General features: G+C 33.4%; 1 protein-coding gene across 5 annotated transcripts in view; it reads right to left on the bottom strand.

Annotated features, from left to right (window-relative positions):
• LOC106461525 (gephyrin-like) overlaps window positions 1-16,297 on the bottom strand; it is a 136,493-nt gene that overhangs the window by 49,971 nt on the left and 70,225 nt on the right. For all 5 annotated transcript variants that reach the window (XM_022388520.1, XM_013921357.2, XM_022388519.1 and 2 more), the window contains one exon: window positions 12,556-12,622. In XM_022388520.1, coding sequence (XP_022244228.1) covers window positions 12,556-12,622 — 67 coding nt within the window. The remainder of the gene's footprint in view (window positions 1-12,555; window positions 12,623-16,297) is intronic.

Here is a 16,297-nt window from a genome sequence, read left to right as displayed (position 1 = left end):
AACCTTATTTTCAATAAGCAATCCTGAAAAATATTTGGGGGTGCTTAACTTTTTCCCAGGTGTATATATAAAAGTATTATCATTACCCAGTCAAGCCATCTCAAAACTTTTACATCATATTTCTGTCACTAACTGATATACTTAGCTTTGTCAGTACTGGCCAAAATTGAGAGAGAAAATCATAAAATGTAATTGCCATTTCATAAAACAATATTAAAAACCAGAAGTTTCATTAAATATATTAAAATGATTTTAAGTTAGCTTATTTTTCAACTTAAACACCAACACCTTAGGCAAACAATGGACTAAATGGCTGACCAGAGATCCCTAATTTTGAACTGCAGACTAGATGAAATGCAACCAGGAGGAAACACTTGCCAACTGAAACAGTGAAATTCTTAACCAATTAGCAGGATTGACTGTCACCCACAACTGATCTCCCAAGTCCAACATGCTAACCACTAGGCCAAAATTTAGATCAAGCAGGAAGTTTTTATTTTATGGACCAAAAAATCAAATTTATGATACTTTTAAAGTAATATCGAACACTATTCACATTTCACCTAAAAACAAAAAAAAAAGTGCAATATATTCACATATAATGAAGTCTAAACAGGAAGGACTTACTTATATCACTTCAAAACACATTTATCTGCTACAATTTATTTGGTAAGTTGAAAAATTGTCATGGTTTTCTGATATTATACAGGATTAACTTACTAAGAGTAAAAAGATGTTATACGTATATATTATTGGAAATAGTTATTAAAAATGAACTCATGATGGAGAAAATGAAGTCTAATAACAAAGATGAAGAGAGTTGATAACACACAAAACATTTATTTCCAGAAGCTCTGAACATTCCAGGTTACGTTTATTACAACTTCAGTGAAATCTGGAAATAACATTAAAATCATATTTCTTGAGTAATACCATAGTAACCTCAATAACTAATGTACTTAAAATGTTCAGTAAAGGAGCAAATGGAAGGAAGTATAGATTATAGGATATGTTAGGGAGTAGCTCAAATTACAAGTTGCATGAGACACCAAGTAATAATCATAACTATTCTAACAAATGACTGAGTGTTAAATGAGGCTATTTATACAAGAGTCATGAATGTAAAAGTGTTAGTATTAGATCTTTTATACTGGAAGAAGTGCTTAATGCAGCAAAAACTGCATATAATGAAATGAATTTGAGGGTAAAAATGTTTTTACTAAGGAAGAGGATTGTTTTCTAATTTGTAATATTTGTGAGCCCATGAAAGGAAAACAAATTATGAGGGGAAAATTTGGGGATGGTGTACAAAATAGCAGCAAGTTTAGAAACTTGCGACTAATGTTTGTTAGACAGTCAGTGAATTAGCCATTGCTTAACTAGTGTTTGTGCAGAAGTACAATTTATCTGTCCAAAATAGAGTAGTTTGAGCTGATATTAAAAATTCTGTTTAACAGCGACATAACTAGGTTTGATTTCAAGAGGTTGGGGATAAGCTTGTTAAAATTTATAAAAATACTTTTATGTTCATGGCTCACATATAAGTATATGTGTAGTGACTGTAAAGTCATGCACATTGTCAAAACAATATGCCACTTAAAAACTAGAGTTTGGAAACATTTAAGAGTATTAAGCCGGTCTACATATTCAAGTCCACATAATCAGTAACCTCTTCAAAGAATATCAAAAGATTAGTAAAGAAAGATTTTCCCCTTATGAAACTATGCTGACTACCATCCTTACTGTTAATTTTTTACATTTTCAGCCTTTTCTTTTTTCATATACTTTTCCTAATTTCCCATTGAGCAGCTCTCTTGATCTTCTATAATCCTTCAAAACCCCATCAGTTCAGTCAACTAAACTTCTTAAATTGGTATTTCACTCGCAGCCACCCTTTAATTTTTTCCATAAGGAACATGCCTATCTTGAATATTTAAGAATTTATTTTAAAACTTTTTCCACATTTGATCCCTATCTCAGATTGATTTCATTGCCCAATTTACAGCAGATAATTCTTGTCTCATTCCTTCAAAATTTCCTTTTTTGAAATTTGAAACCAAAATCTCACTATTCCTTATCTTCATATGCAGCAAAACATCACACCTATTTGAGCAATAATCACTTGCACACAGATGTTCCTAAATATCCACCTTATCCATATTACAAGTTAACAATAAATCTAACCAAATAGTGAAAAAACTATCTTGAACAGTTTCTGAAAACCTGTCTCCCTCATGATTTAACATTGACATTTCCTACTATATATACTTGAAATTAAAACCTACCATAATTAATTCTCAAGTTTCTCATTAATTTCACAAATTCTAACTAAAAGTCTTCTCCCCTTATAACCACTAAAGAAACACAAACAGATTCAATCTTATTGCTATTAGTTTTGATATCCTCAACTTTAACAGAATGTACCTCAAATTTTACATATAAGGCCACTCTTCTCCCTCTTTTTAGTAACTGTATCCCTACTAAAAAACCTTTAACTCTGTATTTCAAAAAATTCCTGTCATCAAAATTGTCTACATTTAACCAGGTTTTAGTTTTCCTATTATATCAAAATCCCCTGTTTTGACCAGTGATGTAAAGTCATCCATTTTATTTCTTATAGTTCTAGCATTATAATAATAATAATGGTTTAGCCTACCATTAAAACAACTACTGTACTTTGTTCCTACACTATACATTTCATCTTATTCTTCTTTATTATTCTGGCCTTCATCATTGTCTAGTCCTAGTTTAAAGATGCCTTACAGTTGAGTTGATAGCCCTTGCAAACAATCCAGCCCTAAACTATGTAAATGTAAGTTATCCATTCCAACAAGCTCTTTTTTCCCACTGAACTGATCCAGAAAACCTAATCAGCCAACCTGCTCATCCTTACATGTTAACCTAAGGTTAACATTTAGCTCTAGTGACTTATTTATAATTTAATCCCTACACTTAAGTCTTGGCAGTATCCCTGAAATAATTATGGCTTTTTTCTTTGAATGCCTTTAATAATGCTTTATACTTAATAACTAGCTCCTCTGACCAGCTTTTCTCTACATCATAAGCCCCCATGTACACTACAAAGACTGCATCTCTGCTAACACCCTTTACAATATCACTTACTCTTTTATACTCAGTTATATCCTCCACTCTTGCTCTGGGATAGCATAATCTAATTATTTTCTTCCTTTTTAACCCACAAACTATCCTATTCACACACTCTATTAAAGAATCATCATCTACAATAATAACTTTATGTTTTTCATTCCCTTTTCTATCTGTTCCTTTTGTTGTCCTTCACTCCTCCTAGTTCCTCATCTGCATAAGCTAAAGGCTGAAATCTATTACTTATCAGAACTTGCTAATTATAATTAAATCCACTACTACTAGCCCTATTAGCACTGTTTTCAATAATCAAACCCACTGCTGCTAATCCTATTAGTATTGTTTTCAATGTCCTGAAAGTCATTACTAACCAATGTATTCTTTGCATGCAAAAGGTTAAGAGCCTCTTTAAATCCTACAATTTATCCATTGCCTCTACCCTACTTAGGATAGCCTATAATTTCTCCTCCAACCTACAAACTTTATATTTAAATTGTACATCGTCACTACTAGCTTTCTTAAATGTGTATGCCAATCTTGAGTTTCAAAATAAAACCCACTATTTACACCTGACTCACCTTACAAACTGTGAGTGCTTAACACCTACACTACTCTAATCCATTGTAGCCTTCAGGCCTTGAATTCCACATTAAATAAAGCTTGCTCATAATGAAGGACTATCCAGCTTTTAATTACTTACAAACAACCTTAGACCAAAAATTATTCTAAATAGCTTCATTTAACACTCAACCATTAGTTAAGAATAGTGTTGCGTCAGCGAGGTCATGTGACTAGTGTCACGCCACTCGTTCTCTCGAACCTTTGTGAATTGTCGGGAGATTACTAGATATATGCTAGTCTGGTATATATATAAGACGCTCACAACGTGATGAAAACAGTGTATTATGTGTGTAGGTAGTGAGTAATTGAACTGCAGTCAGAAAGTATTGTTGAAGTTAACGTTGTTGTTATAGCGTTGTTAAAGAGCGACTGTTGAAAATAATTGTATCGGTAAAGCTATATTCAGAAAGAATAAACCAGTTTTACTAAGAAAGGACTTGTGTCGCTAAAGTTTCGTGGAAACGAAGTTACGGAAAATCAACTAACGAACGGAGACGTAACAATAGTTATGACTTAATGTCTCATGCAACTTGTTATTTGTGCTACTTCCATAATATATTCTACAATCTGTAATTCTTTCCAGTTACCACTTTACTGAGCATTTTAAGTAAATTAGTTATTAAATTTAATACAGTGTTAATTAATAAATATGGTTACAATGTTATTAAAAAATTTTGTTGAAGATGGAATAAGTGTATTACAAAATGTTCACAACTTCTGTAAGTAAAAAGGTTTTATCTTGTAAACTGTCTTCATCTTTATTATTATAATTATGGAAAAGTGGAATGAAACAGGTACAAAACGCTATATTATGAGACTGTTTCTCTATAGTATGAAAATAAACTGCATCAAAGTACATTCACATGTTGATAGTTTACACTGCAACTGTCTGTCTTCCAAACACTCAGACAGTCCCACATCAGTAATGAATATCTGTACGGGTTTAGTTGATTTGACCAATCTCATAACCACCATAAAAAACTTAGGAAATAAATATAAATTATGTCTTTTTCATTCTAAAATGAACACAAATTATAACATGAAAACATGTATGTTTAGACTAAATAGCTTAAATCTCATAACATTATACATTTATATATATTTATTATTGTTATTATACTGAGCTTTCAGCAATGCCTGCCTAACAATACAAAAGTTACAATGATGCAGTGCACATGCACTCATGTTACCATATCCAATAATATAAAACTGACTTTTAGTCTTCACAAAGTGACCTGTCTTAGCTGCATTTTAATGAATTAATATTTTGTAAAATACAGTCACATTTTAATTATTATACATATGTATATACTATCATTTTTCATAAACATAGAACAGTAAATAAAGAAGTAAGGCAAACAATTATCTCTTCTAGTTATGACGTTTGTACTCATTTACCACTTGTCATAGGTTGCTAAGCCTTATAAAATTTCACACGTAGAGGAGGTTTTATATACATACATTTGAAATAACCAAAAATCATAAATTACAATATCGTACCACAGAGTTCCACTATAATCTATCAAGCTTAGTAATTGAGCTGTATTTGGGTCTAAAAAAATATGCAATTTCGAGCAGACTAAAGACTCACCTTACCAGCATGAAGATTTGTATCAAGAGAATGAGATGACATCATAATACTTGAAAATGCCTGAGAAAGCAACTAGGGGGACATTCTGAGCTTTTGATTGGTTATTCACATGTCATAGACAGAATTAAGTGTATATAAGGGAGCATTTTCAAAAATGGAAAAAGGTAAGCAGGGCCACTGTGTTTGTTTCAGTACATGAGCAATATCTCAGCAAATAGAATAGATAGCTTATATTCTAGCTTATTAGTATCTGTAATTTTAGTTCCTAATTTGTACGAAACTATAGACTATAGATGTAAATTGTGCTCCAGACTGTAGTGAACAATACAATGTACAAGGATTCCAAATAGTAGATCCATGTTAATGTTTAGAGAAATTTTTTGTGTTTCAATTTAGAAGCATGTAGCTAAAGAGACGAACAGATGTGCAAAACAAATGTTAGAAAATGTAGGGGAACTAATACCAAGATCTAGGTATCATAGAAGAAAGTTGAAGTCAAAGATATTTGGGCTTTAGTTGCTATGGAAATTGGCATGGGGTTGATGCATAAGCCAACATTAGATTCCTATTTTCAAGATGTATATTGGCTGACTAAAACTACTGTATATGGATATATATATATATATATATATACAAAGGATCAGTAACAGCTAATAAGGTCCTTCTTACAATTTACTGATAATGAGGAAGGTAATGCACAAGATGACAGACATTACAAAATCAGAACAGTATTGGATACAGTAAAAGATACATATGTTGCTGCTTATAACAGCAACAAAGAAATATGTGTTGATGAGTCGATGCTGAAATTTAAGGGGAAGCTGTTTTTCAAGCAGTACCTTCCCAGCAAACTTAGCGCAAAATTAGACATCAAAGTCTGGTTGCTTTGTGATTCTCTTATTGGATATCTGTTGAAATCTGATATACACAGATGACAAAAAAAAACAACACAAACATCCAAGACCAGGTGTTGGGTTATAGGGTTATTTCATCATTACTAAATGGAATTGATAATAAGGGGCCTGTAGTACATCTGGACAATTTTTATTCAAGAGTACAACTTTTTGATAGTCTTAGAGTGAAGAAAATAGGTGCATGTGGCACAGTACATACAAATAGAAAAGGTTTACCTACAGAAATGAAGACTGCAAAAATGAAGTATGGGGAACTCTCATCATCATGGAAAAATGATGAAAAAACAATGATTGCCTGTATATGGCAGGACACAGGTAAGGTAAACATGATATCAACTGTAGGTAATGCAGGTGTAAGTAAAGTATAAGTACAATCATAAAAGATATAAGAAGTTTAATGAAACCCAACATTCAAATTTTGTATAATAAATATATGGGAGAGGTCAACAAGTTTAACCAGCTGTGATCTACCTATCCTTTTGATAGGAAGTACAAAAAATGGTACTAAGCATTGTGTCATTTTATTATTGAGGTGGCACTTGTCAATGGGTATATTTGTTACAATGCAAAAACCCCAGCAATAAACTGACTCAAAGTTCAGAGAGATAGATGGCTTCCTTGAAAGATATGCCCGAAGAACTTCAAATAAAAAAGGTTGCAGAAGTTGTAAATTAACAGAATGCCAATTCTCTAGCATTTTGAGAAAAAAAATCAGTCCGCTTGCACTGTGTGCTGCATCCTGTCCGCAAGGCATACAAAAGAAGGGAAAGGGGAGTGCAAGTGAAAGTAAACTACCTATTATTGCGTACAATGTATTTATAAGCCTCCCTTGTATGTTGTGCCATGCTTTGAAGAGTATTATACAAAGGTTAGGTATAAGAAAGTGTGTCAGTGCAGTAAAAAGTAAATATTCAACATCTAGAAGTACTGTGCTAACAGATTTGCATAACATGTAGCTACTGTATATATTGTTAGATTTATGATATTGGCCTTATTCTTCAGCATGCTGTATTGAGATAATATAGTTATTCATAATGTACATAATGCTATATTTCGTATTGTCAGTATCATGATTTATAATAAATTAGTAAATTAGCTGTTTATTGACTTGTTTCAATCAAATTATATACCATTTAAAGGATGATGAATTCACTTTTTTTTACCCATTTTTGGATATATATCATCAATTTTCTTTAGATGGTACAAATATCAGGGAATTGTTGTGCCAGATATATGAAATATATCATCTCCTTTTGATACTGAAATAGGACTATAAAAGATCACATTCCTAATTTCATTTCATGGTGGATAATTTTCCAGAACCAGCCCAAAACTTTAATTATGCACCAAAAAGGTTATTTCAATTTTGAATGTAACTCAGTAAAACCTCGTGACATGCCCAGAAAAGGATACCCACATGGAAAGAGTTAAACAAACAGTGGACTGAATTGCTATGTGTAAGAAAGTCACAGTAACCCCATGTACACAAGTATTATTCCATGGTTTACTACAAAGTAAGTCAAAGTCTAGTACTATGGTGTACTGGTGCTATGTAATGTAGTTATAGAGCCCACTCATGAAACAGAGCTATTTCCTGTCCATAAAGCAAATAGCATTAACTCAGTTATCTGTCTAAGAAGGGATGAAGTCCTGAGGTTGTTATGTAATTATGGATGAGTGATAACCAACTTCAAAATGAAATAACTGAGGATTGATCATTCTAACCATGTCTGAAAGTAAGTACCTGGTTACCAATACATCTGAGACTTCTAGCTGAAAATTTGAAGAAAATCTAGAATCAATGCAGCAGCAACTAATTATATATATAAAGATGACAAATATACAATTAAACAACTGCCAGTCAGGCTTCCCTGTAGTACTAGAGATGTAGAACATGTTGAGGTACAGCAGATGTTAAAGTAAGGGATCATACAGCCTTCACAGAGTGTTTTGGTCATCTCCAATAGTGATTGTCAGAAAGATGAAAGGCACATTATAGACTTGTGAACATGGTAACTTGCATTGAAATTTTCCACTAATGCGAACAGATGAATGTCTGGATGCATTGGAAGGTGTACAATGGGTCAATACATTAGATCCAACATCCAGATAATAGCAAGTCAAGTTGGATGACAAGAGCAGACCAAAGACTGCTTTCAGCATGAGTGATGGCTTGTATGAGTTTCACATCATGCCATTCAGACTGTGAAATGCATCTGCCACTTTTGATAGGCTAATGGAGCTTACACTGAATGGTTTAAAATGGGAGAATTGCATGTCAGATTTTTGTAGAAAATGTTTTGATATTTGGTCGCACTTTCGTGCCTATGGCTGAGAACCTGAAAATGGTATTCCAGTAGATAAAAAGGGTAGGCTTGAAAACAAAACTAATGAAATGTGTGTTCAGACACACAGAATTTTAACTTTTTGTAAGTTTTAACATTTTAACATGTTGTGAGTAGAGATGGAATCTCCAAACATTGTGTTAAAATAGCAGTTGTGCAAGATTGGCTTCAGCCTATGACCAAGTGAGAGCTCTGTGGCTTTCTCAGTTTTATATACTAATACCAATACAGATCACCACATTATTATTGGCTCTCACTAAAATTGAGACACACTTCAGATCGAGTGAAGAATATGAACATGCATTCAAGTCCCTGAAGTATGCTTTAGTAGAAGCCCCAGTGCTGGTGTAATCCCCAACAAAACTGAGTTCTTGTAAGATACTGTGATACTGCAATAAGAGCAGAGTTGTTGCACTTGCAGGTCAGAGTAGAATGTGTAATTCTGTATGCTAGTCATATGTTCACAGCTTCTAAATGCAGATACCGAACAATGAAGAAAGGACTGCTTGTAGTTGTAGTATTCATGAAACATTATTGACACTACTTGAATGGTGGAAAGTTTACTATTCAAATGAACCAAGTGCCCCTGAAATGGTTGATGATCTTTAAATATACAAAAAAGATGGCAGCATGTTGTATAAAAGCATTACTAGAGTATGACTTAGTCATACAATATTGCCTGGACCCACAACATGAAAATGCTGACAGATTGGCTTGTTCGATGGAGAGACCCAGTCCATTCATGGAAATCATGTGGAAGTTGAAACCACTTTTTTCCATAATGATGATAAGCCACAGAGTAGGATATTCCACAAACTGATGGATACCATGGCTAACAGTTTGGAAGCTCTGCAAAAAGAAATTAAATAACGTAGATCTAGCATAGGTGCTCCTAGTCATGCATCAAAGTAAAGCCCAACAAGTTTATATTGAGGAACTTACCATATATACACACATAACCTATGGTACTTATCTGAGTAGTTACAAGTGCACAAATGTGTGTTGTACCATCTATACCAAACACTGAACCATGATTCTCAGCCTGTGTTGCAACTAGTAGTCTCCAGAGCTTTGAAGCACAAAATATTGCAGACTTCAGATGACACGAAGACTGGCAGTATCTAAGGTGTTACCTGCATTGGTGTTAATGCTCAAAGATGATAATATTGTTCATATTCAAGTTACTCAAGTTAAAGCATTCAGTAATGGTGTTATTACTATATGGTGTGTTTCACCCAGAAAAAGAGTTACCATAAACAGGGTAAACTCCAGCAGAGAATTTTTGGTTTTCCCCTACAATAAATAGCCATGTATACTATTGGTCCATTTCCAGAGATGAAACAACATTACCTGTATATACTCATGGACATTGGCTACTTCACAAAGTGGGTTGAGGGTCAACCATTGGTTGATATGGTGGCACAGTGGTTGTAAGTATTGGCAGAGCACTAGATAACCTGGTTTGGAGTCTGAAGATACCTATATGTTTCAAGGAACTAATTTTCCCAGCTAACTGCTCTCCAAGTTGTGCAAAGTTTTTGGTGTGTTGGAAATGTGCATTTTGTCTTATCATCCCCAGTCTGATGGTTTAGTAAAGTGGGTAATACAGACTCTGGAGTGAATGCTTGCAAAGTTACTTAATCCTGAACAAACTGACTGAGGAGATTAACAGGCTGTTTGTCAAACATGCTCATGTTTGGACAAAAAGTCTTGAATGATCCTCCTTCAAGATAGGATGTCCTACACTGTTCACAAAAATATGTGTAGTGGTTATGGTCTGCACTATTTAATTATTTGTCAAGAGCTAGACAAGGCTACCATATGAGAGAAGAGGTGTTAATATAAGAAAGTGAACAAATGTACCACCATGAAGACTGCATGTATCTTTGGTACTCGCCAGCAGCAGGAATGCTGCTTGGTTCTGACTGAACAGAGCTTCATCTTGTGCTTTGAAGAGTAAGTCCATTAAAATAAGAATTATAGACAGATAGTTACTGAGAGCTGCATTGAGAGGATGGTTTGTTGATTTTTAGCGCAGCTGAATCAAAAGGTCTTTACAGCCTTTCTTTCTGAGCTATTGAGCAGTGTTTCTGTATGATACCACTTTATCTAGCCAAATAATAGCAGTTCTATGGTGAATATCATCTAAATTTAGGTAATACATATAGAGAATATGACTTCTACACGTACAGTGTGGAAGTTGCGTCTCCTGTAAGTGTATACTGAAATGTAATGTAGTAGCAGCAGCAAGAGTATTAATCATCACTTAGGAGAACTGTAGTTGAAAATTCTTAGTTTGTCTGAATTCTGTCTGTGATTATTTATTTTGTAATGCCTGAAAAGAAAAACATGATGACTTTGATAGTTCTTAGTTGGCAACACATTACATAACCAAAACTACCAAGCTGCAGCTTTGGAAATTAATCCAAGAAGGTCACTGAAGTAATTTGCACAACAGCTGGAGATGGTTTGTTTTAAGCTGTTAGTGTATGGGACAATGTGTAATGAAAATATATGCAATGGCAATATATGTGTATAAATAAAAAATAGAGGTGTAGTCTTACATGTGTGCATGAACATCATATGGAGTCATTCATGAGTGTTGTATGACACAAATGGATCCATTACACAAAGAACAACTATTAAACAACATATGAATGGAAATAAAGGATTTGATTTGGATGTTAAGACCTTGTAATTTGAAGTTAGCTGTGCACATTCTTTTTATTAATACTTGTGGTAGAATGGTTAAATTTTGAGTTGAAATATTCAGCAGGTAGTGAATTTTCATGGAAGAATAAAGAGTAACAATAGGACACATTTTTGGTTTGAGAGAAAACTCAGTTCTAACTATTGTTTTTTGGTAATAATAGTGCAAAATATGTTGAATGGATTGAAATATTTATAAGTGGATAAATTTATCACTAGTGAATGAAATTCCAAATAAGTAGCTTAAACATTTTGAAAACTGTAAAACTGTTGTATGTAGTGTTTTATTTGGCTATAATGGAATATATTCAGAGTTGCAGACTGTAATGTTTTATAAGTAAATACTTTTCTAAAAATTCAGCATAAGGTGCTGTTAAAATGCATGCTATAAGTGTACTGCTGGAGATGGAGGGCAGAAAGTTAAAACTGCATGGTGAAACTTTGAAAATTGCACCTATTTAGTACTAAACTAGTAGCTGGAAGAAGGGTGCAAGGGAGAAATGATGAAAGCATAAGTAGATCCTAACAGTCAGAAGTATAGGTTGATAACTGCCATTCTGGGTCAGCTCATATTTGTAGGTACTAGTTTTATGGTCTTGTCCTCTTCTTTTTCTACTGCATATGAGCTCTGTTTACATAACAACCACACGGTAGTGGAAGGAATGGTTCTGAGTCGAAGGTTAAGCTGAGTTGGCTGTCATCATAAGAATGGTAACAGAGGACAGCACAGCTATAGGTATTGACAAAGCAGAGACCCAATGAAGCCTGAGAATTGAAAAATTCACAGGGGTTAAAGATACATTTTGTATAAGCAACTAGACTGTGATTAAAATACGTTTTAGAGAAAGGCATGGTTCTTACTAGACAGTTATGACCCTCTTCTCTTTCACACTCCACATCTAGTTGATCTTCTGACCAATTCATCTGATCTTACATTTTTAATCTGGAATTTTGCTATTTAAGATCAAACTCTTGATCCTTATGGTTATCTTATTCCTCAGCTTGTCTGTAGTGATTTCTAATCTACTTCTGCTTAAACCTTTATGCTCTTCTAATGCTGCCCTAAGAAGTAATTACAACAAAACTCAATATGCTAAGGATTTCCTGTTTAGAGAAAATTTGAACTTTGCCAATTACCCAAAGACTACTGCAGCCAGCCAGATATTCATCCCAGTTGAACCCATGGTTGAATGTTTTACAGTTTTACCACTAACTCAGACTACAGTAAGTTTTGTCCAATACTCAATGTAATATAGATGTAAAACTTTACCTTTGATCCATTAGTGCTTCCAGGAAGGTTTAGTATAAGAGTTTTACCACGAATTCCACAAATAAGCCTGTTGAAATAAGAAAACAATCAATTATATTTCCACAAAAAGTCTTTAAGAACATAATAAAAAATTATATGTATTAAAACTACCATATCATACAAATGGAAAAGAAAAATCCTTTTTCTTTGTACAGTTGTATGATCCACCATTATGTACATTCAAGTTAGGTATAATTCTAATTTCTAATACTGTAAGCTTAAATAATGTAGCTATATTCTGTAATAGTTCACAGTGAAAGTTATGATTTAGATAGTTATGTAGCACTAGTGTTAAATTCAGTTATTTTTAGAAGTGATAGTTTATTGCAAGCTTGTTTATGTAACTATTTATGAATCATACATTCTGTATTTCAACAGTTATGAATTGATGGTTGTTATATTATTGCATCATGTTACTAGAACCTTCTCATTGTTCTGATTAAGTATTATTGCACATAATAAGTGTGTGGCAAGCTCTAGACCTCTGTCGGGGTATAAACACATGTAGAAAATTTAATTTAAAAGATAGATCTAGACTGAGTGATTGGGAGTTTAGCGATAAACAGCGTATAGTGATAATGTTTAAAGTGAAATTATCACAGATTGTATTGTAATAACAGAGCAGAAGGGAATAATTTGTCTTGTCAATTGGGTTCTAAAGTAACTGAACCAGTCTGTGTGGACTTTTGACGAGAAAGAGAGAATTATTTAAAACATTAGATACAACCATGGTAACCAACAGTGTAGTAAACATTTGTATGTGTGTTTAATTTGTTTTAACGTATTATTTTAAAAGAAGTGAACTGTGTGCTATTGTTTATTCTTGAAATTTATTGCCAACAAGTCACAGACGCCTACTGTAAAGAATCCATCCTATATATACATAAAAATGTACAATACACTTAAGCAACACACTGATCTACAGGGTTAAGAATGTTACATTAAACTAATTTGAATACCCACATCAGCAAACCACATGACAACCATGTGGTGGAATGAGACATATCAGTATATTTCAACATTGTCTGACATTTTGTAGGTAATGCAATGCCACTGAAAAGTGACTGCATTTTGTAAACCTCCTTTCTGATGCAAAATATTCATACACTCACATCATAAAGATGTTCAGGTTGGGGATTTTGAATTTCCAAGTTGAAGATATCCCTTTTACTTATTGGCATTGGAAAACAAAGGAATATGGATCAACGTGAGGCACAAGGGTCATCCAGAAAGAGATTTCCAACAAGTTATACCCCAGTCATGGAGAGCAAAGTGTAGTCTTGTAACAGGTGAGAATCCACAAACACAAAGGTCACTGGTAAAAGCCATCTACATGTCCCAGACAATAGTATGCAATATAATCTAGAAGGTTCTCCATGTGGAAAAGTGACACAAGTCACACATACAATAGTTGATTCCACAACATATCTCTTCATTCGTTGCAAGCCTCAAGTAACTGGAGAATGAAATTGATATACATAATATTCTATACGAAGACATACTTGTCAAATCAGTGCACGCATTGCCATGGGATTTCTAAGCAATTGGAATATTGAGATGGGCACTGCAAAACTGTTGTTCTTTTACACAAGATGGTATACAGACATTCAGGAGAGAAGGGTTGTGTTCTTTCAACATGACAGCCTAATGATGGAACATTTTGCAAAAGAAACTATATAACAGAGCTATTTTCAAGATGCATGGTCATTAGATAGTGTGGTATATTCCAGTGAAACTGAATTAACTTTTAGAGTTACACCAGATAGGTCCACTAGATAATAGAAGATTTGATCAAGATATGGCAATTACAGAGTAACACTGCACTCCTTAATGAATAAAATCAACATAAAATGAAATAACAAGACTGAACATGAAGTGGGAAAAATGCACTATCATTATTAGTATGATGATGAAACACAGAAACAGTGTGTGTACTTGCTGTTTACTTACACAGAATTATTGTTTTTACTGACTCTTCTCTTCCAACCATTCAAGCTGAAACCATGAATTAAACTGGTTCTTAATTGGCAAAAAAACTTGCATTTACCCAAACCAACATGTAATACCCATGTGACTGGTCATTCTTATTACAACATTGGTGTGGTTGTAGCCTGTAGACTTCACCTGAACAACCATTAAAGGACACTCCTGTCAATATCCTTACATATGATGTTGTACTAAACAATGTTCTCTCCAAGCAGTAACAGGTATTAACTACTTCTGAGAATAAAAGGAATAAAGATAACATGCAACAAGATCAACTTAACAATATTGTAAACCACATACTATGTGAAATCTGCACATATTCAGAACAAAGAATGAATTCAGAGTTATATTCATGTATTAACAGAGTATGACTGGACATAGCAACATAGCCTGTAATGGCATAGTGAAACTCCAAAATAGTTTTAATATGAGATACTCAACCTTTGTATTATCTATCAGTCTACGAGCTATTTATTCACAATTAAATTCTCTAACATTTTGGCCATAAAGTTTAACAAAAGAAAAACAACCTTTACACTCTAGATAATAATATAAAAATTTTTTGTTTCAGCCAATACTTCTCCACTTTAGCTTAATCAGGGAGAATAGTATAAAACTACTAGTCTGATGAAGCTGCAATGGCAAAAAGTTGGCTGAAATAAAAAATATTTTTTATTATTCTCTGGAGAGTAAAAGTTGTTTTTATCTAACTTTATTGCCAAAATATTTAAATCCCTCCAGTTAGAACTACAAATTTTGAAAAATTCTCTAACAGTCTACAAGCATATTTTATGTACAGTTCTATTCTGTAATAGTTCACAAGTTAATGTCATGCATGGATCTATTCTATTCACAAGTAAAATTCATGTTCTCTTCTGTTCTTTTGCAGTTCCCAAGCTGGATTCATGTAAATTATATTTACTACAATTTCTCAAGTTGGAGTAATGTTCTATTCTACTTTTTAACAGCCCACAATGTAATTATGTAGTATTCTATGCTGTTCAACAAAAAGTAAGTCATTGCTAGTCCCTACCAAATGCTTGTTGTCAGATTATTAACAGTCCTTCACACTTGATGATCACCATCACAATGACACTCAAAAGCACCCATAAAATGAGTTTTGCAGGGGCTTGTTAGAGCCCCTGTCAAATCTGTCATCACGTCTGCTATATTGGGCCTATATTGGATCTTTCATTCTTACCAATGAATAAATACTTTTAAATTCAGATCCAGTTATTATTTGTCAAAGTATAGACCATACCATCAGCTATTGTATATACAAACAAGCTCACAGATAATTTTGTATGACCTTGTTGATGGTTATTACTCCCATACTTTAATTTTAGTTGGTCTAAACTAGCAATGTTATTTATCGTGACCCAAGTTCCTTGGATGAACTACTTTTTGCACGCCACAAGGGTTGCCATTCTGATGAGAGGTTTTTATAGTTCAGTGAGATACTGTGAACATGTCTCAGTTTAGTACCTGGCCAGCAAACTGCTGTTTTGCTGATAAAAAAAAAACAGTACAGTTCAGTTAGTACAAATTTACTTTTAGTGTTCAATTTTGTAAACAAAGAATCAGCTTTCAGTTTGCTGCCTCCATGGACTATTTGGAAAGGGCAGTTTACAGTTCTTGTGTATTTTTCAAACACAACGGCATTCCATTGGAACTATTTTGGAAAAATTATATATATATATATATATATATATATATA

This window comes from Limulus polyphemus, unplaced genomic scaffold (assembly GCF_000517525.1).
Source record: "Limulus polyphemus unplaced genomic scaffold, Limulus_polyphemus-2.1.2 Scaffold978, whole genome shotgun sequence".
NCBI lineage: Eukaryota > Metazoa > Arthropoda > Merostomata > Xiphosura > Limulidae > Limulus > Limulus polyphemus.
Note: the sequence above shows the minus strand (reverse complement) of the source record. Positions and strands in the feature narration are given on the sequence as shown.